Raw genomic sequence first — 26,703 nt, 5'->3', positions numbered from 1 at the left:
AACTGCATTTTTTTTTTACCGCTAGGTGGCGCTTCCGTCGAATTCCGCGTCGAGTATGCAAATAAGCTAGATACGCGAATTCCCGAACGTACCCCCGGCCGACGCAGTAAAGTTACAACGTTTACGTTAGGCTTTTCCCGGCGTATAGTTGCCCCTGCTTTATGAGGCATAAGTGCGGCGTACCAATGTTAAGTATGGCCATCGTTCCCACGTCGAAATTTGAAAAAGTTACGTCGTTTGCGTAAGTCGTCCGTGAATGGGGCTGGACGTCATTTACGTTCACGTCGAAACCAATGACGTCCTTGCGGCGTACTTTGGAGCAATGCACACTGGGAAATTCCACGGACGGAACATGCGCCGTCCCGCAAAAACGTCAATCACGTCGGGTCACAGTAGTTTTACATAAAACACGGCCCCCTGATCCAAATTTGAATTAGGCGAGCTTACGCCGGACGATTTACGCTACGCCGCTGCAACTTACGGAGCAAGTGCTTTGAGAATACAGCACTTGCCCGTCTAAGTTGCGGAGGCGTAACGTAAATCGGATACGTTACGCCCGGGCAAAGATACGCCGCTGACTGAGAATCTGGCCCATTGTTTTTAATGACGCTCGTTCACATCTATGCGTTGCGATCCCTCTACCAATGTGATGCAATGAAAAAAAGGGTCTTATGCAGTTTACAGCGTGGCGTTGTGAATTTAGACATCAATGTAAATCTTTCTGGAATCGCATTGTTGGTTCAGATATGTGCCAATTCCACCACACTACTCTCCACAAAAAACAGGAAGTACACAGGAAGTTAACACCTTTTATTCTCCAGGGTCAATGGCTAATAAAAAAAAAAATATATATATATGTATTCCAAGTACTTTTCTAATCCCCAAAAAACTGACTTTCACATGCATGAGAGAAATGTAACTAATGAAGCCGTCTGCTATATCCCAGCAGTGTCTGCTCTACAAACATGCAGCCAATCAGAGGGCTCCAGGCTCCCTCACTCTTCCTACTACGGTCACCTGACACTGACGTCCATGTGACTTAGGGGGCGGAGCTGAGCCGGGAAGATGGCGGCGCCCTTGCTGGGTGAGGAGGAGAACTGAGCTGTGTATTCTATGATTGTATGACCTGTGTGCTGGTATTCCTCAGTGAGGAGTGGTAGGAGGACTGTGTGTGACGAGTCCTGCAGTCTTTATACCGAGCTGAATGCAGTGCAATATTATCTAATACACAAACAGCGAGACTCTGTGTGATTGGATGCTTGTACTGTCCTGAGTGGGAGAGGTCATACACTATACAATCAGAGTGTACAATCTTATTTAGATTTACTAAAACATTGTAATATAAGGGTGAAGCCAAACGATTCCATTTGTATACAGACAGGTCCTTACACTACATAGTTGATAATAAATCTAAAGCAGATTGTACAATCACATTGTATAGTGTATGGCCAGCTTTAGCCTACACTTTTCTGGAGGTGTGTTTATAATAGAACCAAAGGCAAAACAACTCTTTTGTTTTGGATAGAGTAAGGGAAGGTTAGAACCCCCTTAAACCCTTTCGCTACCAGAGCCATTTTTGCATTTGTTACACACATGTTTACCAGTTGCCACCTACCCACTGACAGCGGTGCGGCTCTCGTTCTGAAATTACGGCGTGTCAGAATAGCCACTCTCGTGCGAAAGTGGCCACCCTGATCTCTGTAAAGAGACGTGGCTCTTTAACCATGTGATCAGCTGAGTCCAATCACAGCCGGTCACATGTAAACACGGAGATGGCGGTAATCGGCGCTCCTCGCCTCGTACAGACAGAGTGTGTGATGAGGAGAGCCGATCAGTGGCATTTCCTCGCAGGGGACAACAAAATGTGTAATCAGGGCACTGATTTACGTTATAGCACCAGCAATCGGTGCCCACCACTGTCCACAAGTGCCACGAATCGGTGCCCAATAATGATGCTAATCAATGCCACATATTAGTGTCTCCTCATAAGTGCCGCTTCATCAGTGCCCACCAGTTCAGCCTATCAGTGCCCATCAGTGAAGTAAAAAAATGACTTGGTCACAAAATTTACTGACAGAAATTGGGTAAAAAAAAAACCAAGTAAACATTTTTTTTGTCTTTTTTTTTTTTACAAAAGAAAAAAAAAAAACCCAGCAGTGATTAAATACCACCAAAAGAAAGCTTTATTTGTGTGAAGAAAATTATAAAAATGTCATATGGATGAAAGTGTGACAGTGCTGAAAATGGCCTGAGCAGGAAGGGGGTGTAAGTGCCCAGTAGGCAAGTGGTTAAAGACGAGGCTGCAGAAAGTAAGTGGATACCCAGGGCTGGTTCACCCCACAAAAACGCACCTGGTTCCAGTATGCTATCAATGCTTTTTTCAGATGCATTACAGGTGCTTTTCTTTTTCTTTGCTGTACTGGGGCCGGTGTATTGTTGATGCGTTTACTGCCTTGCAGTACAGTCCAGTGCATGAAATATGCAGCATGTTCAACTTCTTTTTTCTGGACCCGGAAAGCCCTGGAATTGATTGTGCTGGTGTTACCAATTCCTTTGGAAACCATATAACCTACATCAAAAACACAAAGTAACAGAAAGTAGAAAAAAAAAACACACTGAACTGGACGTGGTGTGAACTGACCCTAAATGTGCATTCACCTGTGAAATGTCTTATACACCTTCCCGCCCAGACCAATTTTTAGCTTTCAGCGCTGTTGCACTTTGAATGACAATTGCGCGGTCGTGCTACACTGTACCCAAACTAAATTTTTATCATTTTGTACCCACAAATAGAGCTTTCTTTTGGTGGTATTTGATCACCTCTGGGATATTTATTTTCTGCAAAAAAAATTACCGAAAATTTAGAAAAAAAAATGTTTTTTTTGTTTCTGTTATAAAACATTGTAAATAAGTAAGTTTTTTCCTTCACTGATGGGCACTGATGGTACTGCACTGACGGGCACTGATAAGGCGGCACCAATGAGGTGGCATTAATGGGCACTAATATGCGGCACGGATAGGCGGCACGGATAGGCGGCGCGGACGGGCACGGATAGGCGGCACTGATAGGCGGCATGGATGGGCACTGATAGGCGGCATGGGTGGGCATAGATGGGCACTATTGTATGTGTTGTACTAATGGATGCCAATCAGTGCCAAACAATGCCTGCCAATCAGTGATGCCCATTGTGGGCACTGATTGGCATTCATTGCGGCACTGATTGGCATCCATTTTCGGGGGCTGGCGCCGCCATTGCAGGTAAGGGAACCCAACAGTGTAGCCTTACGGCTTCACGCCGGGAACCCTACTGCGCATGTGCGAGGCCCCGCTCCTCTCTCCTACTGGCCCGGCGACAAGGGAGCCCCGCGTTGTGACATCATGGGCTGCGGCGCTGACTCCTGGAAGTGGGAACAGGATACCCCCCCCGAAAGGTGCAAATTGTGGCACCAGAGGGGGAGAGGAGACAAATGAGCGAAAGTTCCACTTTTGGATGGCATGGAACTCCGCTTTAAGGAGGAGATCTGGTGCTAGAAATATTGATCTCGCTCCAGTGTGTGCGGCGATATGTAATGGCCTGTACACACGATCTGAAGATCGTACAAGGAATACTGCTTTCGAAGACAGTTTGTGTGATTTTCATTTAACCACTTAGGGACCAGTTGCCGCAGTTGTACTGCGGCAGGTTGGCTCTTCTGCACGAATCGGCGTACCTGTATGGCAGCTCACACAGTTGACTGCCGCACACTTTCTTGCATGCTGTGGGAGCGTGCCCGTGGGCCGGGTGGACTCGATGTCTGGCTGTGGCCCGCTATCGCCTAGTACGAAGACAGAACAGGGATCTGTCTTGTAAACAAGGCAGATCCCCATTCTGACAGCTCTGCTGTTCCCAGTGTTCGGGAACAGTGATCTCTGTCATAGGGTTGCCAACTCATCCCTTTAAAACAGAACACATATTAATTACACAGGTTCTGTGGCTGATTAAGGAGGTAATTAAACTCACTTGGTGCCTTATTTGCATTAAATTAGCCTCAGAACCTGTGTAATTCATATGTGTTCTGTTTTAAAGGGATGAGTTGGCAACCCTACTCTGTCATGTCCCAGTGAGCCTATCTTCCCCTACAGTGGGAACACACCTAACCCCTTGATTGCCCCTAGTGATAATCCCTTCCAGTGTATATTTTACATTAATCGGTGCATTTTTATAGCACTGGTCCCCTAAAAGTTTTATTTGGGGTGAGATTTGTCCGCTGCAATGTCGCAGTCCTGCTGAAATCAATTGTGATAGCAGATTACTTTTCAGAGGGCAGTTGACATTCAGCTGGGAAGTGATTTCACTACTTCCTCACTGACTTGTTTTAACCCTAAAAACCTGCCACAACTGCATGCATTACATGTGGTTGCAGTGTGGCCTCATTCACTTGAATGGGTCATATTTGGCGGCGGTACTGCCTGCCGAACAGGACAGGCGGTATAATTGTGGCCACAACATATATACAACTCCCTTCAGCCACTGTACAAAGGTAAGGGGGGAGTAGTAAAGCCACTGCTCATACACCTATTTCTTCTGACCGCGGCATGTGTAAACCCTGAACTGTATTAGAGCTGTTACACTTCCTTTCCATGTACTACTATGGCTTAATTCCAACGCTGCAACTTCCATCAGAATTTTCTGTATTCAACGCATTTGGGGGTGTCAGAGGCCTGTGCCCCCCACAAAGGTGATGCAGAGGTCAGGGAATGGAACCACAACTCACAGTGGGTAACACAGGCATTTGATGCTCCCAGAAGTGTCTAATAATGAAGTGCTTGACAAAGGCAAGAGATGGTAGGAGGCAAGGGCCACAGAGAGGAATATAAGGGCCCGTTCACACCATATATGTGGGGCTGCACTGGGGAGCATTGCCCAACACATGGACAAGGCAATTTGACTTATGTCTGATTAGTTCAGTTCATGTCGTTGCACTGTGGTGGTGTGCACTGAAAAAAAAAAGTAGGAGATTCTGTACTTTTTTTCAATGCAGACACAGTACAAAGCATTACAACCCTTAGTAGAATTAAAGAAGATAGTAAATAATACAATGTGTAATTTAGGCTCCTTTCACACTTGTGCAACCTGAAAGGCGCACGACTTTGCGAAGACTTGAAACAATGCCTGTGCACTCTTGAGGTCTATGGACCTCGAGTTGCATCAAAGTTGGACCCAAGTAGTGCAGGGACTCCTTTGACGTCGCTGTGACTTGGAGTCGCACAGATATGAATCTTGTCATGCGACTTTGCAGTCCCAGGTCACAGGACAAGTTGCACAAGTGTGAAAGGGGCCTTATGCATCGCATTCACAGTGCATAACAGTGGCCATGGTATTGCACTGCGAATGAGTCCTGACAGCTCTTCTATTGCTTGGAAATAGCCTTTCAGTTTTTATTAGGTGGTTGCCAGGGTCACTTTAAAGTAAGGGCAATGTGTTGGCTAAGAATTCTTGATCTGCATACTTGGGCCTGCATAGTATACGAGAGATCTGCAATCCATACTTCCTCAGTACAGGTTTCTTTTATTGCCTCTGGGCAGATAATAAAATGATCTTTTGCAGTAGGACTGTGCCCACATTACAAGGGGTATTGGCTTGTTTTGTCTAGGGGATCAGAGAACATTTTACTTATCTGAGCCTTCACTCACCCTGCAGGTGGTGCTCCCCCATGATCCGACGGTGGACTGTGCCTCGGCATCCTCATGTCTAGGGCAGGGCTATAGACCCAGCTCTGGTATGGATGATGTCGGGAACGTAGGCCAGTGGAGTGTGGGGGTGCAGAAGCTGCAGTGGAAGAAACGGGTAAGTATGTCTCCTCTTATTGTTCCGCTGGACTTAAGGCCCCTTGCACACTGGGGCGTTTTTCATGCGGTACAGCGCTAAAAATAGCACTGCTATACCGCATGAAAAATCATGCCCTGTAGTGTTCAATGTGAAAGCCCGAAGGCTTTCACATTGAAGCGGTGCGCTAGCAGGAGCGCACCAAAAGTCCTGCTAGCCGCATCTTTACCGCGGTATAGGAGCGGTGTGTTCACCACTCCTATACCGCGCCTTCCCATTGAAATCAATGGGAAAGCGCGGTATTAACCCTTTTTCGGCCGCTAGCGGGGGTTAACTACTTAACCCCCGGACCATATTGCTGGTCAAAGACCAGAGCACTTTTTGCGATTCGGGACTGCGACGCTTTAACTGACAATTGCGCGGTCGTGCGACGTGGCTCCCAAACAAAATTGGCGTCCTTTTTTTCCCACAAATAGAGCTTTCTTTTGGTGGTATTTGATCACCTCTGCGGTTTTTATTTTTTGCGCCATAAACAAAAATAGAGCGACAATTTTGAAAAGAAATAATATTTTTTACATTTTGCTGTAATAAATATCCCCCAAAAATATATAAAAACATTTTTTTTTTCCTTAGTTTAGGCCGATACGTATTCTGCTACATATTTTTCATAAAAAAAATCGCAATAAGCGTTTATTGATTGGTTTGCGCAAAAGTTATAGCGTTTACAAAATAGGGGGTATTTTTATGGCATTTTTATTAATATATTTTTTTTACTAGTAATGGCGGTGATCAGCGATTTGTTTTCGTTACTCCGACATTATGGCGGACACTTCGGACACTTTTGACAAATATTTGGGACCATTGGCATTTTTATAGCGATCAGTGCTATAAAAATGCATTAGATTACTATAAAAATGCCACTGGCAGTGAAGGGGTTAACACTAGGGGGCGGGGAAGGGGTTAAGTATGTCCCTTGTGTGTTCTTACTGTGGGGGGGGGGGGGTGGCCTCACTAGGGGAAACACTGATCTTCTGTTCATACATTGTATGAACAGAAAATCAGCATTTCCCCCGCTGACAGGACCGAGAGCTGTGTGTTTACACACACAGCTCCCGGTCCCCGCTCTGTAACGAGCGATCGCGTGTGCCCGGCGGCGATCGCGCCCGCCGGGCACACGCACGGGAGTCGGGGGCGAGCGGGGGGCGCGCGCACGCGCCCCCTAGTGGCGGCTATACGATAGGACGTATAGCTACGGGCTCTCGCCCAGGAGAGCCGACCTGCCGCCGTATAATGACGGTGGCTGGTCGGCTAGTGGTTAAAACCTCACCGCTAGCGCCCGACTATCACGGTAAATACGACGGTATAGCCGCGCTACAAATAGCGCGGCTATACCGTCACCGCGGCTGCACGCCTCAGTGTGAAAGCAGCCTTAATGAGCAATTAACCCTTACAGTGCGGGTATAGCCCCTTGCAAGGGATCATTTTTTAGATCCCTGAAGTTGGGCTTTTAGGCTACTGTAACAGTGTGTTAGGGAGCCATTTAGAATAAATGGCATGACAGAGTGTGTGTTACTGTGTTTCATGAAACACACATTCTATTACTACAAATAAGTGAGTGCAGAGTGGGCCATGCATGTGTATAGGTTAAAGCGGAGTTCCGGCCACAATTTCACTTTTTAAATATAAATACCCCTGTAATACACAAGCTTAATGTATTCTAGTAAAGTTAGTCTGTAAACTAAGGTCCGTTTTGTTAGGTTGTTACAGCATTTAGACACTTTATAAAATAGAAATTGACTGGGGCCATCTTAAGTGTGGGCATCATGAAGCCAGACTGTATGACTTCCTGGATTTCAGCCTTGCAGATCTTGCACATGCTCAGTGCTGCACAAGCAGTGTCAGATCAGGTTTCAGCACCTGTGCTGTCCAAGTCACATGATTCTTCGAGACTGGGGAGTGCACAGACTCCTGGAAAGTTACACCCACTACATTCCCAGGAGTCTGTGCGGTGTAGGTTAGGAAGCATTAAGCACCTAGGTGCAGGAAGTGGGAAGATTAACTATTCTGCCTAGCAACAACACTTTGAAGGCATCTAAAAAAAAAAAAAAAAAAATTCGTAAAGGACTAATGACTTTTTTTTAAAACTACTGATGTAATGTTATATTTATGGGTGGAACTCCACTTTAAGCTGTAATGCCTGTCCATTCTATGATGTAACCTTTCCAATGTGTGTGTGTGGCAGTTGGGATTGTATGACAACTGCAAATTCAAATGTAGTCATTGTATATGTTCAGCTTCTTTTAAAAAATGATCTTCAGATTTCTACCGTATCATCGCCATACACAGCTATAAACAAACTAGAATAATATCGGCTGTGATTGGAACCTCATACTTGGACAGTTTTTACTCAGAGAACTTGTATGTTTATGTTTCCAGTGACATGCATGCGGCGAGGTGTGCCCAGGACATCTGTATTATGCACATTTAAAAGAAACTTGCAGAACAGTGCTGTGCTCTTTGCAGGGCAAGACTGGAGAAAACAGTGAGTATCTTTTAATCACCATTAACATTTAGGAAGTAATAAACACAAAAACAAAATACATTTTAGTTTTAACAGACTGAGCACGATATAATACATTTCCAACATATCTTTACCCCAGTACTTGCAGTTTACAACTTTCAGTGCTCCTGCTCTCTCAGTGCTAAGAGTTGGCTGGACAGTGCAGCTTTCAGCCAGTATGTTAGTGTGAAGAAGCTTTGGCACATCTTGAAATGAGAAATATGACAGAAGACCATTGGAGCAGATAGAATCCTATATCGGGCAAGAATGGGACAACATATTTATTGGAAAATGGGAAGGTGAATTGGGAACATGGATAGATGATCAACAAGTGGCGAAAGTGATGGGGGAGGTACATGATTACACGACTGATAGAAATGAATTACTAGTGCCTAGCGAGATGGTATCCGACACATGGGAGTCCATAGAATTCAACAGGAAAAATCCTCTGTTGTGTTGGAGAGGATGCAATCAATTTGGTTACATGGCCCATATATGGTGGGACTGTATTAAAATAAAGAAATTCTGGCAAGAGATACAAATCTATATTAGGGAAAATACGGGGAAGGAGATATTAAATGACAAATGGACATGTTTATTTCATAGAATAACTAGTACAAAAAATAACCTAAAAGAACAGTGATTCCATACTTATTAAATGTAGCGAAAGGAACAACCCCCCAAAAATGGTTGGACCCCGAAAAACCTACGATAAAAGAATGGTTTGAGAGAATAGACTATGGCCCGGATTCAGAAAGGAGTTACGTCGGCGTATCTCCGAATGCGGGCCGTCGCATCTCGGCGCCTGATTCATAGAATCAGATATGCCTCAATGTTGCCTAGATACGAGCGGCGTAAGTCTCCTACGCCGTCGTATCTTGGGGTGCAATATTTACACTGACCGCTAGGGGCGCTTCCTAAGGCTTCCGCGTCGAATATGCAAATTGGGTAGATGCGCCGATTCAGAAACGTACGTCCGCCCGGCGCATTTTTTTACGTCGTTTACGTAAGGCTTTTTCCAGCGTAAAGTTACCCCTGCTCTATGAGGCGTAGCCAATGTTAAGTATGGACGTCGGGCCAGCGTCGAATTTTGCGTCGTTTGCGTAAGTCGTTCGCGAATAGGGCTTTGCGTAAGTTACGTTCACGTCTAAAGCATTGACTATTTGCGGCATCATTTGGAGCATGCGCACTGGGATATTTTCACGCACGGCGCATGCGCCTTTCGTTAAGAACGTCAATTACGTGGGGTCACGGCAAATTAGCATAAAACACGCCCCCTACAGCCTATTTTTAATTACGTGGGCTTACGCCGGCCAATATACGCTACGCCGCCGTAACTTTAGGCGCAAGTTCTTTCTGAATACAGGACTTGCCTCTCAAAGTTACAGCGGCGTAGCGTATATGAGATGCGCTACGCCAGCATAACAATACGCATTTCTTTCTGAATCCGGGCCTATATCTATAAAATGAATATCTAAGTAGTAGACAAGATGGCCAGGTTGCAAGATTCAATAATGTGTGGGGAAAATGGATAGAGCTTAAGAAAACTAGAAAGTATGCAGAAAACTTGATGTAGAGGGTAACAGATAGGAAGAGGAGTGTGTGTGTGTGGGGGGGGGGGGGGGTGGGGGGAGTGGAGAAGATAAAGAGAAATCAGAGTCACCCATGGAGGAGGGGGAGATAACAAGTATATGAGCGTAAAGGGAGTAATATTTGTGTTTTGTTTTTTAATGTGGTGATTGATACAATGAAATGGATACAAATGATGGTGATAACCTAAAACCAAATGATGTCTAAATAAAAAAAAAATGAATGGGACAACATTCCTCTCCCAAAACTCCAGCGACTGGTCTCCACAGTTCCCAGACATTTACAAATTGTTAAAAGAGCATGAGATGCTTTATGCTAAACATGGCCCTATTTTTGAGATGTGTTGCTGCCATAAATTAAAAAATTCCCTTATTTTTCTCAGTTTAACCACTTGCTTACTGGGCACTTAAACCCCCCTCCTGCCCAGACCAATTTTCAGCTTTCAGCGCTCTCACTCTTTTAATAATTGCGCGGTCATACAACGCTGTACACAAATGAAATTTTTATCATTTTTTTCATACAAATAGAGCTTTCTTTTGGTGGTATTTAATCACCTCTGCGGTTTTTATATTTTGTTTAAAAAAAAAAAAAAAAAGACTGAATAATAAAAAAAAAATACAGATCTGTTTTATATTTTGTTATAAAATTTTGCAAATGGGTAATTTTTCTCCTTCATTGATGTGCGCTGATAGGGGGCACTGGTGGGGAGCGCTGATAGGGGGCACTAAGAAGTGACACTGATGGGTGGCACTGAAGGGCATTGATAGGTGGCACTGAGAATTGCCACTGATTGTTAGCAATGATGGGCACTGATCAGCACTGGTAGGTGAGACTGATAGGCAGCACTGATGAGGTACTGACTTGCACCACTGGTGGGCATTGATAGGTGGCACTTTATTGCACTGTGGGCACTGGCAGGCGGTACTGGTGGGCACTAATGAGGCTGATGTTCCTCTTCCACTGGGGACTGATGTCCCTACACAAAAGCCGGTGATCTGCTGTCGGCGTGAGGAGAAAATAAAAAAACGATTACCGAGCTTTATTTACATCACAAGATCAGCTGTCATTAGCTGACAGCTGATCACGTGGTTGGGGGACGGGACCGGCCCCTTACTCGGATCTGTGATCACCTGAGTCTTGGTGATCACAGCACGCGCCCTGCAGGGGGGGGGGTCGCGTGCAAAGGGGAGGATGTCCCGGAAATTAAGGTCTGCGCTGTAGCCGTCATTTGGATGGCAAGTGGTTAAACATTTGATATTTTTTCTGTTTGCTATTGTGAATAAAATATGGGTTTATGATATTTGCAAATCATTGCATTCTATTCTTATGTAGATTTTACAGTGTCCCAACTTTTTTGGAATTGGGGTTGTATTTAGGCTCTGTTAGAATGGACAATTTTTTAAATTTCCTTGTTCAAATATGTTGGGGGGAAACAATTTCTATGGGGAGTTTTTACTTTTTCATATGATTGTACTTTAGAAATAAATAAGGTCTCTGTTTTTAATGATAAAACAAGTGTCCAAAATTGCATCTATCGTGAATTCACCATCTACCTGGCCAGTGGCTGCTAGGCTTTGCTAATAGCTGGTTGATTGATAAACACAAAATTACAGACTGTAAACACCCTGGTTTTTCATCTGTAGAATGTATTGTTATTAGGAAGGGAATACTTTCATTTTTTTTATGTCCTACACACAGGCATGGTTTTGCTCGCAGCGATTCAGAGTATGGACCCTTGACAGACCTTCCAGACTGGAGCTTTGCAGGTAAATTTAAGATGGATGTGATGCATTTTATCAGATTCATTGAGATGCTTGCACATCAACATTAGGCATTAGATGGAGAGGGTCCAAATTTCCCTTTTATAAAAAAAATATATATATAGAAAAGTGTTGGCTGATAAATTTACTATTTTCACGATAACCACTAGGTGGCTCACTCGCCTGTTATTTAAAGCACAGTTGATGTGCCACCTTGTGCTGCTCAACACCAGTGCTATTGATCCACTTGTTTATATCAATTGAATTGAACCACAAACATAAACTCTTGCAGCCATATTTAGTAAAGCAATACACATTCATCTTGCTTTTAATATTTTTGCTTTTTGGATGACCTAGCATGCCAGAGTAGCAAAAGATATGCAAGTTCTAAGTATGAATCATCTGTTATGGTATGAGTTATAAAATGTTGACAGTCCTTAATGGTTTCACATTTTGCTTCTTTAGCAATGTCCTGTCTACTTTGTAAGCTATAACAGAAGGATATTTAATCGGTTCATATGAAACTATGTCAGTTCTCTAATTTTGCCAGAACACCTCAGAGTCTTGGCACCCTCTCGCACAGTGGGATATAAGGGCCAGATTCACCAAAGAGATACGACGGCGTTTCTCCTGATGCGCCGTCGTATCTCTGTTTCTATCTATGCGACTGATTCATAGAATCAGTTACGCATAGATATCCCTAAGATCCGACAGGTGTAATTGTTTTACACTGTCGGATCTTAGGATGCAGTACCGCGACCGCCGCTGGGCGGAGTTCGCATCGTAAACCAGCGTCGGGTATGCAAATTAGGAGCTACGGCGGATCCACAACGGTTTTTCGCGTTCGCTATGTCGCCGCTAGTCTAGTTTCCTGTCGCAAAGTTAGTCTTTTTTTTGGTGCCCTAACTTTAGTCAGCAAGTGTATTGCTGTCTAAAGTATGGCCGTCGTTCCCGCGTCGAAATTCAAAATTTAACGTCGTTTGCGTAAGCCGTCCGGGAATACGGAAGTGCGCGTCGCCGTTAAAAAAAATTACGGCACGCAAAGCACGACGGGAGTTAAGAAACGGAGCATGCGCAGTAGGTCCGGCGCGGGAGCGCGCCTAATTTAAATGGCACATGCCCATTTAAATTGGCCCGCCTTGCGCCGGAGGCCGCCGGCGTAGTTTTCATCGCAAGTGCTTGGTGAATCAGGCACTTGCGATGAAAAATTGCGGCGGAGTAACGTATCTAGGATACGTTACGCCTCCGCGATTCTACGTGAATCTGGCCCTAAATTTCTATCCCCAAATCCAAAGGACATTTTTCAGTAAAGTTGAGTGCATTAGTTTGTGGCTTTCCTATGATGGATGACACAGTTAAAGTGCACCTGTTTTTTGGACTAGGCAAAGCAACAGATTTGCTTTATGGTGGAGTTTATCAATCTGTACTTCCTAGAAAAGATGGATTAAGGCAGAATATGGCCGTTGGTTCAAAGCCCACCAACCCTTTGACACTGATAAGGATTGCAATGAGCCCATTTGCTTTGTCTGTACTGGCATGGCCCATCAGATGCAGACTGCCTCCTTTGAGAAGTTACAGGAAGGTTCCAGAGATGATCATTTACACTATCCCCTGGTTTACTGCATGAGGATGAGTATTTCAGCTGGGCCTCCTGGATAACAACCGGGACCTAGGCTTCTGTCTAGGTTGCCTTATGAATGATTTAACTTTTCTCCTTGGTGGTGATACTTTAAGGCCCCCTTCAAGCCCACCCTCCATGTAACCTCAACTGTAACACTAACCAGCCTTAAAGGGGTCATAAAGGTTTGTTTTTTATTTTCTAAATGGGTTCCTTTAAGCTAGTGCATTGTTGGTTCACCAACCTTTTTCTTCTAAATGTTTTTTTTCTTTGTCTGAATTTCTCACTTCCTGTTCCTCCTCATTAAGCTGTTCTGGCTGACTAACCCCCAGCCAGAGCGGCTCGGATGATGGGGGCAAGCTTACCGAGGAGGAACAGTAAGTGAGAAATTCAGAGAAAGGGGAAAAAAACATTTAGGCCCCTTTCACACTGGGGCGCGAGGTGCGGTGGCGGTATAGTGCTGCTATTTTTACCGTTGCTTTACCTTCGGAATTGCGGCGATATTCAGCCACTATCAGTGCGGTATAGCCGCGCTTTCCCATTGCTTTCCCAAAGATGCAGCTAGCAGGACTTTTGGAGCGGTCGTGCTAGCGCACTGCTCCAGTATGAAAGCCCTCAGGCTTTCACACTGGAGAAACAGCAGCCACTGTTTAGGTCGGTTTGCAGGTGCTATTTTTCCTTCGATTTCCCTTAAATTTCCCTTCTAAATGTTTTTTCTTTCTTTGTCTGAATTTCTCACTTCCTGTTCCTCCTCAATAAGCTTGCCCCCATCAAGGGGGGAGACGCTGTGAACGTTCACAGCGTCTCCCTGCAGGGATATAGTCCCAAGGGAGGGGGCGAGCACGCTGACTAACCCCCAGCCAGAATGGCTCGGATGATGGTGGAAAGCTTACTGAGGAGGAACAGGAAGTGAGAAATTCAGACAAAGAAAAAAAACATTTAGAAGGAAAAGGTAAGTGAACCAACAATGCACTAGCTTAAAGGAACCTATTTAGAAAATAAAAAAACAAACCTTTACAACCCCTTTAAGGAAATGTTATTTATTGATTTCAATACTCCTCATTCCTGTGTTGCGATTGTTTGTTCCCAAGACCAACTCTTCCTGTCACCTAACGTATGGTACATATGCCGGAATCTGCTGTTCTACATTTTCCTTTTCCTTTTTTTTTTTTAGCAGGAAGTGCTTAACTGTACTATCTACCTTGAACTAAATCCTGAAAACATATTTAGCTTAGGTCTGTACATACTGTATATAGTAGTATGCCTATTGGCCTTGACCTGAACCTGCAATTTGCCACCTGCATACCAAAATACAAAGTATTTTCTGGGCCTTTCAGAAAGTGCTTTTTTCATACACCCTGGCAGGTCTGGCAAACCTTGATTTCAGCGTTGTTAGTCTATAGACTATATCAAAAGCTACAGAATTTCCTTCTACTCGTAACCATCTCACAACCTTTTTAAATTCCAAACATTTTTTGACATTGTGTTTTAATGCAAAAGCCTTTGTATCACTTCGTCCTTTTTTGTTAGACAATGAGGAAAACTGCCCAGTTCCATGGCATTAAAGAAACAAGAGTTTCTAAGTAATGCTCATAGTGGTTCCTATAAAGGGGGTTCCTTTCATCTGTCATATTTGAAAGCCCTCACTGTTGCCTACCTAGGAGTTCTTCCAGTTGACAGACTCACTTTTATTGTAGTGTTGCTGGGCTTCTTCAACAGTGTAATGTGGCCAGACTTTACGCTGCATTTATATTGCTTTAAACAAGCTGTTCCTGGCCACCACTGGTATATGGTCCTTAGAGACACGGGGAGCTGCTCTGCTTTGCACAGAATGAGAAGCCTGTACTGGGAGCATGTTTTCCAAAGCAAAGGAGGAAGTACTCTGAGCCAGGAGGCTGCAGTCCTTATTGCTGGAAACAGGGATTTTTTCAGGAGCTTCTTGTACAAGATCATAATGTATTATTTTTAATTGCTGTTCAGTTGTGCTTTATGGGACTTTCTCAGTCTGAAATAAAGGATGCTTACTTACATTTTCCCATCTCAAGAGAACTGTAACAGTATCTCAGTGTTTGCCTTCCAGGGCAATCGCTACCAGGTTTAGCCTCCTACAGTTTGGCCTGTTTTCAGTCACTCGAGAATTTGCCAGTTAGTCTGCAGGGTGTGACACTTACATGGCATTGCAGTAATTCTATACCATCTTTCTCTCAAAGGTTCTTTATTACACTTGGCAAAGGCTCATTCTATAGTTTCATAGTTGGTAAGGTTGAATGAAGACACCAGTCAATCTAGTTCAACGTGTGTGTTTCACAATACCATTTCCCATATTCCTGTATATTGCGTTCAAAGATGCCCATCTAAAATGATCGACACTTTCCGCTAACACCAATGGTTGTGGAAGGGAGTTCCATCCTTAGAGTCGGTTCACACTGCATCGGCACGACTTCGGGGGCGACTCTGCCAGTCGTCCTGAGGACGACTTCAGAGGCGATTTGCTAAACGACTTCTGTATAGAAGTCAATGCAGGTCGCCCTGAGCTGCCCCCGAAGTCGTACAGGAACCTTTTTCTAAGTCGGAGCGACTTGCGTTGCTCCTATTAGAACGGTTCCATTGCATTCAATGGGACGCGACTCGTCAGGCGGCTGAGCCGCCTGTCGTGTTCCCCAGTGTGAACCGGGTCTTACCGCTCTAACAGTAAAAAAAACCCTATGCAGTTAAGGTTGATCCACTTACCTGTTTTCATTGAGTTGCCGCGTGTCGCCTTACACTTCCTAAGACTGGATAGTTTCCTCAGTATGCTAGAATCACCATTGAGGTATTTGAACATCGCTATCATATCTCTTCTCCATCGAAAAATAAGTTTAATGTTTGTAATCTTCGTTTGGCAAAAGCATGGTGGCCTGTTTTTTTTTTTTTATCTAGACAAATTCCTACCCACTACCAGCACACCCATAGGTTCCCGAAATATGTGTCACTATTACCCATCTCACAGTTTGTCTCACTTTAACCTTTTGCATTTCATGACTTCCTTTCCATTTCATTCTGTAATTCCAATACAGCATTGTATGCACAACATTGGCATAGTGGACTTGGAAGAAAACTCATATTTCCTTTCCTTTGTCCCTTTCAGTGGAGTCTTGTTCCATTTTATTGGAGATATCTCTGGCTCTTGAGGGGATGGTCCTTTGCCATCCTTTCCTGGAACATGATTAGTGTAGATGGCAGTCTCCTGAAAAGGGGTATAGTCTTTTTTTCTAGCCTTGAAATGAGAAAAAGCCTGGTACCAATAACAGAGAAACTGAATAAGTACAGAAGAGGCTTTTCTGGCTTAAATCTAGGTAATAGCAGGTATTTCTATGTCTGCACATAGGCGTGACTTTACTTTAAAGCTTGCAGTATGGCCTTACTAACTACACAAAACTGATCTAATTACAATTCTTTTAAACTGAATATTCTCATTCATAGATGGACGTCCAGCCCCACTGTGGAAAGGCCAGATCAGGAGACTAGAGGAAAACAAGGCTTTGGCTGTAAGTGTGTTACAAGCTGGTATGATGTGCTCAGTTTTGGTATTGCTAGAGCTTTCTACTCTGATACTGCAGCAGTACTAAAGAAACTGCTAATTGCAGGAATGCTAAATCCACTTGATGTTATTGACTTACTGAGGACATTCCTTCTGCAGAACTTTGTGCTAATAAATACTGCCCTGCGGCCCAGTCTCTGAAGGGAGGGGATCATGCCCTTCTTAAGTATGTCACAGTACATGTTGGCATTCATAGTTCCCTCAAGGAACTGTAGCTCCCCAGTGCCGTAAAGCACTCATGCAGCCCCAGACCATGACACTCCCACCACCATGCTTGACTGTAGGCAAGACACACTTGTCTTTGTACCCCTCACCTGGTTGCTGCCACACGCTTGACACCATCTGAACCAAAGAAGTTTATCTTGGTCTTATCAGACAGATTCCAGTAATCCATGTCCTTAGTCTGCTTGTCTTCAGCAAACTGCAGGTTTTCTTGTGCACCATCTTTAGCAGAGACTTCCTTCTGGGACAACAGCCATGCAGACCAATTTCATGCAGTGTGCAGCATAGGGTCTGAGCACTGACAGGCTGACCCCCCCCCCCCACCCCTTCAACCTCTGCAGCAATGCTGGCAGCACTCATACGTCTATTTCCCAAAGACATCCTCTGGATTTGACGCTGAGCATGTGCACTCAACTTCTTTGGTCGACCATGGCGAGGCCTGTCGTGTTAAACCGCTATATGGTCTCGGCCACCATGCTGCAGCTCAGTTTCAGGGTCTAGGCCATTTTTATTGGGCCCAATTTGGACATTTTCACTTGGGGGTGTACTCACTTTTGTTGCCAGTGGTTTAGACATTAATGACTGTGTGTTGAGTTATTTTGAGGGGACAGCAAATTTACACTGTTATACAAGCTGTACACTCACTACTTTACATTGTAGCAAAGTGTCATTTCTTCAGTGTTGTCACATGAAAAGATATAATAAAATATTTACAAAAATGTGAGGGGTGTATATGTAATAATATAAACAAAAAAAATCTGATCTTTCTTAAATTTTTTGCATGTTTTTAGTGTATTTTATTAATCAATGCATTTTACACAGAACAAAAAAAATGCTTTTTTGGCAATCCCTTTTATCCCTGTTGCTGTTCCCCACACATATACTGCTTCAAGGTCCAGCAAGGCTTATCTTCCAGGGAGAATGATGGCAAGCATAATATAACTGCCTTCATGTGGGCCCACAATGTCATGGACACACTCCTCAGGGGTGCTTTAGAAAATTTACAAAAACAAAGCTTCGCACATGATCAAGGCACACTCGGCCTTCAATATTTATCTAAGTTGGCCACCACTGGTTTAGAGATGTCGGCTACATGTGGCAAATGCAACAACCTAATCTCTGAACTCCACAGTGGAGAAAAACATAATCCCATTTAACTTTTCCTCCAACTCCAGTGCCACAAAGTCAACTCTTGAGATTTTTCATATTTAGGACATACTTAAAACAAGCATATTTACTGTCAAAAGGTGCAACATTATACCCTGGTTTATATTCTGCTTGTACCATGTTGATAAAGATTTACTGAAATCTTAAATCGCTAGTGGGTGGCAGAACAGGAAACCTGAGAGGCTGCAGACATGTGTCATGTTCCCCAGTAAGAAAAAGCAGAATTAAAAAAAATGATCTGTCAGAAAAGTTTTATGGCGTAGGCAGGGGTTTTCCACTATGTGCCAAACTATTTTTTCTGTTGTAATATGTTTCAACGCAAACAAATCATTGTAAATATTAATATAGTATTGGTAACTGTTTATGTGCCTAGTGTCCAGCCTCCCATACTTTGGCACGTTATTGAGCAGCCCTCAGACCCATACAGACAAAATATCCCTTTGGATAGGGTCTTAAGCCATTCATAGACAGATTCAAGCCATGTCTGGGCAGGCAGATTGTACCCAAGTCGATCAACTTGGGAACAACCACCATGTTGTATTTTTCTACATACGGTTACTGCCTGTGGCTATAGTCGCTAGCAGTAACCATTGTATTCTGTCTGGAAATACCCCCCTACCTCCCTCTGGCAGAATACAATAGCACAGCAGGAGACATTCCCATAGCAACACTGACTCTGGTGATAGGGAATTCAAGCGATCTTCTTTCCTTACACCCACAAAATTAAGTCAGCAGCTACAAATACTGTAGCTACTGACTCTTAATATTTGGACACTTACCTGTCCAGTGATCCCACAATGTTGGCACCCCAGACGATTTTTCAGTCAGCTCTCGGGTGCTTTTCGCCGCCATGGTGCCTTGTGACTTCACAGCCTATTCCCTACTGCGGCTGAGCTTTGTGAGTGGCCCAGTGGTGGGTTAAGGAGGGGGGTACTCCGGGTGCGGTAAAGTCGCGTGGGAGCGGGTACCTGTACCCCCCACCCCTCAAAGGTGCCAAATGTAGCAGCGGAGGGGAAGAGGAAGCAAACAAGCAAAGCTTTCCCTTGTGTGTGGAGTCCTGCTTTTAAACTGCTGTGTGGAGTCCTGCTTTTAAACTGAGTTTTGTTTTTGTTTTTTTCTCCTTGTGCTGTCCATTCCTGTCCTCCTCCTTTTTTCTTCTTTTTGTAATGTATCTTGCTGAGAGAAATATCAAAAGTGGCACAGGTAATCGGAATAAAATTACTAGGGTTTCTTTTAAAATCCAATGTGTTGACTTCACCATTTTCTCTTTGTGTGGCGTTTTACGGCCTCATGCACAGTGGACGTTTTTTCAGCTGCTGTTTTTGGCTTCAGGCATTTTTTTCAGCAGCCAATAAACTCCCCAGCATCTTATCCTATGTGTCCGTGCACACATAGGCTGTTATCAGTGTTTTTTGGCAGGGGTGTTTTCTGGCTGGGAAAAAAATCCAGAACTAGTGGGTTTTAAGAGGAGTCTTTCAGCTGAAAAAAAAAACACTCTTAGGCCCCTTTCACACTGACACGTTTTTCAGGCGTTATAGCGCCTAAATACCTCCTGAAAAAATCCTAGTATTTTTTCAGCTGTTAGAGCATTTTAACTCTGAAAAATGCCAAAAAACTATGAAAACTTGGCTATTCTGTGTTTTTGAGCTGTAAACTTTTGTAGGAGTATAATTCTGTTTAAAAACAAAAAAAAGCTGAAAAGCGCATTTTACAGCTTTATACAGGTAACACAACTGGCTTTTTTTATAGTGTCCATGAGGCCTTAAGTTAATATCTGTTAATATCATTAGTTTGGTGTATTTTTGTTTGTTTTGCCATCTGGCTTGGCTGTACAGTATAACTTATCTCCCTCCCCTCATTACAGAGCCGAATTGTTCTTCTCAGTAATGAAATTGATGAAGGAATGAAGAAGTGGTCTGAGAAACAGGAGGACCTCGAACAACAAAAGCATTTTAAACAGAAGACCAAACTGAAGTCTAAGTCATTATTTAATAAAACACCAAGCTCTAAATAAACCTTTAAATATGAATGCTTTTGTTTATTTCTCAATACCAAAAGGACCAGGCCTTTTCTGACTCTTTTTGTTTACATGTAATAATCTTCTGTTTTTGCTCGAAAATGACTTGGAACCCCCAAATATATATATTATGTTTGGGGGTTCTAAGTAATTTCTAATATATTATATTTCTAATTTCTCTTTTTTTGCTCGAAAATTACTTAGAAACCCCAAATATATATTTATATTAGAAATATTATAAATATATTAGAAATTACTTAGAACCCCCAAACATATTTATATATATATATATATATATATATATATATATAATCTCTCTCTCTATATCTATAATAAATGTTTGGGGGTTCTAAGTAGTTTCTATTTTATTATATTTCTAATTTGTCTTTTTTTTGCTCGAAAATTACTTTGAATTACTTAGAAACATGTTGGGTATCTACTCAGCGTAACACCATCTTTTATATTTTACCAAACAATTGGGTTTTACATTGTGTGCATTAAATTTCATCAAAGTGTATTTTTGCCCAAAAATGTGCATTAGAAAAAACGCTTTACAAATACCATGTGGCAAAACCCACCATATTTATTCTCTAGGACCTCTGCTAAAAATATAAATAAATATAATATCATTTCTAATATATATTAGAAATTATATTATATTTATTTATATTTTTAGCAGAGGTCCTAAAGAATAAATATGGTGGGTTTTGCAATTTATGTCACATCAATGAAATTTAATGCACACGATATAAAACCCAATTGTTTGGTAAAATATAAAAGATGGTGTTACGCTGAGTAGATACCCAACATGTCACGATTCAAAATTGCATGCGTTCGTGGAACTATGGTATTTAAAAATATCCATAAGCAACACTTTGAAAGCCTTTACAGGTTACCAGTTTGGAGTTTCACATTAGGTCTGGTGCTAGAATTATTGTTCCCGCTCTGACATTCATGGCAATACCTAACGTGTGGTGCGATCGCCATTTACATATACGTGTGGGAGCAGCACATTCGTCGTGCACGGGGGATGGAAATCCTTTAAACATTTTTTATTTTATTTTTTTAAACTGTTACTTTACAATTTTATTTTTTTTATCACTTTTATTGCTGTCACAAGAAATGGAAACATGCCTTGTGACAGCTATAGGCAGTGGCAGGTACTCTTTGGGAGATGTGTATAAAAATAAATACTGCGCAGGTCTAAACAATCTTATATAGTGAGAAACCACTTGAATTGGTTCAAAAAACTGTGAAAAAAATAATAAACAAAAAATAAAAATAATAATAATTAAAATAACAAATATGAAACTAAAAAGCTGCTGCTGCTCAAAATGTCAGATAAACATAAATTGCAAGTAATAGTGGTATAAGCTGCGCTGCAATGTGATGTGAAAAATCAATATAACAATCAAATTATAAAGAATATGATGCACACAAAACGCTAGTGCAATGTGAAATGATCAGGTGAAGGTGCAAAGTCCATGTAAATGGATGTATCTCAGGGAAAATCAGGATGACAGAAAGTTCTCCGAGTGTGTGAAAAAGTATCCAAACTTATCCAGTGAATCTGTAGAGCAGATAGCAAAGTCCTCCACCGTTAAATCCTAACTGCTTACCACAACGATAAGTAAATCAAGCATGTAACCGTGACTGCCAATTCCAAGATTCCAGGGGAAATTTTTCACTTTATCTTTGTTTCAAATATCAGACTATTCACTTTCCAGAGTATGACCCAAAAGAGAAAAGGCTGACATAGCGTGATACCGTAATAAAATTCGTTTATTAGTAAAAGTGTTGCACTTACAGTTATGCAGTAAAACAATGCGTGTGTAGTAATAGCCGGCCGGCTTAACTGTCCGCTCGTCCTTCCGGATAGAGTGCGCAGTACGATTCGTGGTGACGTCAGCACGCCGCTCCTCCCTACGCCGTTTCGTCACAACAATGACTTCTTCCAGGGGCACAAGCGGCGTGCTGACTCGCCACTCTTTTAAAAGCAATAACAACATCCGGGACCGCCCAGCTCTGAACCTTGGAGATCGCGGGCGCAAACCGCCATGTTTGAATCGGGATCCCTGCCACCAATGAATAGTAATGCAGGCAAAAAAACTCAAAAGCGGGGATATATATAGAATAAAACGTACAGTCTAAATCAATGATTCATACGCTTAAGGAGATAAAATTTTGAAACGAACGATTAAAAAATGGAATTAAAAAGATAAACAGGTTTGGTAAATGTGAGAAATTATATGATGAAAATTATCTCACATACCACAATATCCTGAAAAAAGAAAAAATATTTATAAGCACTGGTTGCAAGTGCCAATAGGTTTTGTGACCATAAAAAAAATAAAATAAAATAAAAATTAAAACACTTCCAGCTGGATTTGCGTTAATGGTTAATTGTCGACAAGAGTTAGCTAGTTAGGCTGCCCTCTTGTGGCCACAACAAAAAAGACTCAAATCACAGCTAGAGGATAAGTAATGCAAATACAAAACATGACACTTGTGACAAATGTCAAATTTCAATTTGATAACAGTTCTTGTGAGCCAAAAATGGCTCAAGATATATCTATATCATAATGGATATTAATGTTAATAAAAAATATTATTAGATTAACCAAAAAAAAACAAAAGAAAAACTTGAATATAGAAAAAGCCCAGATAAGCCAAAGATCAGAGCTGGTGTACAAGAAAAAGACATTTATGATAACAGGAACATAAAAATTAGCCATTGTCTATGAAGGCATTAACATCGGTGTCTATATTCAGTCCAAAGGGAACATATGTCCGGACTCTATATATCCAGGCCATTTCGAGCCTGGATAGTTCTCTTACTAATGAGTTGCCTCTCCAGTGGGGATCAAATTTATCAATCCCAATGAAGAGAGTGCCTTCTGGGTTTCGATCATGAAATTGGTCGTAGTGATTGGACACAGAATGTTTTGGGAATCCAGATCTAATATTGGTGATATGTTCACCTAATCTAACATTCATTGGTCTTTTGGTCCTGCCAATATACTGTAACCCACACGGGCATTCTAAAAGATATACGACACCAGTTGTACTGCACGTAATAAAAGGCTCTATCTTATGTTCTTTCAGAGTGCTTGTAGAGATAAAGGATAACGTTTTCTTAGATTTTATCTTATTTATCCTACACACTGTACAGTTTCTACATTGGTGATAGCCCTTGATGTCTCGTTGAAAAAAAGACACCTTTTTCGTAGGAGGGTCAACCACATTAGGGGCTATTTTGTCCCGTAGTGAGGGTACACCTCTGAAAATTACTTGAGGGTTTGTGGGTAAGAATGTACTTATGATCCTATCATTGGACAGCAGGTGCCAATGTTTCTTAATCAGTTTTTTTATGGCATAATGTTGGTTGGAATAGGTAGTGACAAATGGCACTATGGGTCTATCCCCACCAGATTTAGTACCAGAGGTCAACAATACATTCCTATCCAATGCAGCAACTTCCTTAAAGGTACTATCCAAGATTAAAGGGTCATATCCCTTCTCCAGTAGCCTGACTTTAAGTGTCCCAGCTTGGGCTTCGTAATCTTTCAGGGTGGAACAATTCCTCCTCATCCTAATAAATTGGCTTTTGGGAACAGAATTTAGCCAATTATCGTGGTGACAGCTTCCTATTGGAATAAATGCATTCCTGTCTGTCTTTTTAAAGTAAGTTTTAGTCAAAAATGAGTCATTCTCCTTCATAATGGTAAGATCAAGGAAGTCAATAGACTCCTGACTGGCTTCAAATGACAGACATATACCTCGCTCATTGATATTGAGTGAGGACATAAAGGAATCCAATTCTGGTTTGCTGCCTGTCCATAGGAGGAGGACGTCATCTATATACCTAGCCCACAATTTAATGTGGGGATGGGGATCCAGGTAGATGACGTCCTCCTCCCACTTGGCCATAAACAAATTGGCCAAGCTAGGCGCGTACTTCGCGCCCATGGCAACTCCACGAACCTGTTTATAGTAGTTATGGTCAAACCAGAAATAATTTTGGCCTGCAGCATATTCCAATAATTCCATGAGGAAATCCTTCTGTGATGGTAATAAGTCAGAAGAGAGATCCAAGTAGTATTTGACAGCTTCTAGGCCCAAATCATGAGGGATGATGGTATACAGAGATTGAACATCTGCGGTTACCATCCATACTCCATGATCAGCCTTTAATGATGACAGCATGTTAATAACCTGTTTAGAGTCCTTAAGGTGCGATGGCATCTTCTGAACCAGAGGCTGAAGGTAATAGTCAATATATTTGCCCACCCTGGATGTGATCGAATCTATGCCACTGATAATTGGGCGTCCAGGGGGGCAAGTTAGACTCTTATGCATTTTGGGCAAGCTGTATAAAATCGGAACCCTTGGGGCCTTTGGCACCAAAAACAGTTGTTCTTTATCATTGAGTATCCCCAATTGGGAGCCCTTCTGGATCAATGTCTCCAATGTCTCTTTATATTGGATGATCGGATTTCCCGGTAAAGGAACATAAGTATCTCTATCATTAACTATTGTTTTGATTCCATCAATATAGAAGGTCCGATCCATAACTACTATGCCCCCTCCTTTGTCCGCTGGACGTATAACGAGATCCTTATTTGTACATAAGGTGTCCAAGCCTATTTCTAGGTTATGGTCCATCTTATGGCCAGACACTTTAATTTTTTCCAAGTCCCTGAGCACTACATCTCTAAAGACTCGCAATGAAGGAGCCAAAGTACCAGGGGGGTTCCAAGTAGATGCATTGGCAAGTCCCGAGTGTTGTACAGTTGATTCACTCACAGCTGTATCTCTGGATGGTAAATCAGCAAAGTAGCGTTTGATGTTGACTTTGCGAATGTATTGATGAACATCCATATAGGTTTGAAACTTGTTGAGTTTCCTCGGGGGGGCAAATTTAAGTCCTTTATTTAACAATGCAATTTCTGGCTGGGTTAGAACATGGGAGCTAATATTAAAAATACCATCCCCTTTTAAGTTCTCGATTTTTTTGGAATTTGTTCTCCTCCCCCCTCTGCTCCCTCTTTTCCTTCCACCGGTCTTTTTGTTCCTTTGTTTGGTTTGGGAAAACCCCAATGTTCACCTACATTCTTTTCCCATTGGCCTAGAGGGAAATCCCTTGAGGGTCCAAGGCGATATAGTTCATGAACCTGTCTCGCCTGTTCATAATCGACCGGTCCACTATTACTGGGGCCCTCACGGTCCCTTAGTGGATAAAAGCGATTTTTGGTGTCAAAATCGCTGTCATAGTCAAGGTCCTCCCTTGGTCTTTCTCCGTAATAGCGGGGATCTTGATAAGATCTCTGATCCAATGAAGGACCATATTTGTAGTAGTTACCCTGGCCTCTTCCGAGATCCCTTTCTCTTCTTGGGGAATCCCTGTAGTGATGATAGTCCTGAGGACCGTTAATCCGATCTGGATTGGCCCCATAACTATCATGTGAGGGTTTATTCCAACCAGAGTTTTTGGTCTGTGGATAGTTTTTTGAGGTACCTGATGTCCTATTAGGTGAATGATTATTCGCCTTTCTCAGCCTTTTTCCTCCTTTTTTATTATTATTAGAGGGTTTAGGGGTCTTTATCTGATCCCCTACAGGCACAGGATGTTGTAAGTGAATTGCTGTTTTCACTGGGCTATTATCTCCCTGTACAATAGCTTCCATTCTTGAGTTGGCCTCATTTTGCTGTTCGGCCGCCAGTTTCTTTTGCCAATCGAAGACCAAACTGGCCTGGTAATCCCCAAAATCCCTATTATATTTTTTTCTTTTTTTAATTTTTTGTTCTTTTTCTTCTTTGTCAAGGATCACCAAAAGATGAGAGGATCGTTGTTTATACTCATCACTCTCTTTGCTTGATGCTAATGTTTCTTTAAGTGCTTTTATCTCATTATCCAATTTTTCTAATTTAGTGGTTTTTTTGGTTACTAAAAAACGTAAAAAACTCTTTGGGAGATATCTGGGCTCTATTGGACTTTTGATCTCGCCTCTGCCCTTTTTTAAAAGCATTTGATCACACCGAAATCAGTGTGATCAGATACTTTCATGGCGATGTTTATTTTCGGGGAAACCAGAAGTGGCAAAGTACAGGTTTCTTTCGGTCTTCGAAAAGCTCTATGATAAGCCAGCGGAACCACTGAGTTCTCTAGTGGGATGAAGAGGCGACTGGGGGTCGACCACTCCCGCCATCTATAAAAGCAATCCAGCGGCTAATTGGCTGCTTGGATCCCTTTTAGGAAAAAACAGTACCGGGATGATGCCTGTAGTTGCAGGCTTCATCCCAGTATAACCACTTGAAGTACAGATTTAAAAGTACATATTGTGGTCTTCAAGTGGATACACAGGTTCTTCTCTATGTTCCT

At 42.5% G+C, this 26,703-nt stretch overlaps 1 protein-coding gene across 1 annotated transcript; it reads left to right on the top strand.

Moving 5' to 3' along the window:
• Nucleotides 1–979: 979 nt before the first annotated feature.
• MRPL52 (mitochondrial ribosomal protein L52) lies at nt 980–20,333 on the top strand. The gene is made up of 5 exons (XM_040354339.1): nt 980–1,084; nt 8,244–8,349; nt 11,656–11,723; nt 16,798–16,862; nt 20,169–20,333. The coding sequence occupies exons 1-5, from the start codon at nt 1,066–1,068 to the stop codon at nt 20,316–20,318; spliced, it is 408 nt and encodes a 135-aa protein (XP_040210273.1). The 5' UTR covers nt 980–1,065; the 3' UTR covers nt 20,319–20,333.
• Nucleotides 20,334–26,703: the final 6,370 nt, after the last annotated feature.

The sequence above is a fragment of the Rana temporaria genome, chromosome 1 (assembly GCF_905171775.1).
Source record: "Rana temporaria chromosome 1, aRanTem1.1, whole genome shotgun sequence".
Lineage (NCBI taxonomy): Eukaryota > Metazoa > Chordata > Amphibia > Anura > Ranidae > Rana > Rana temporaria.
Note: the sequence above shows the minus strand (reverse complement) of the source record. Positions and strands in the feature narration are given on the sequence as shown.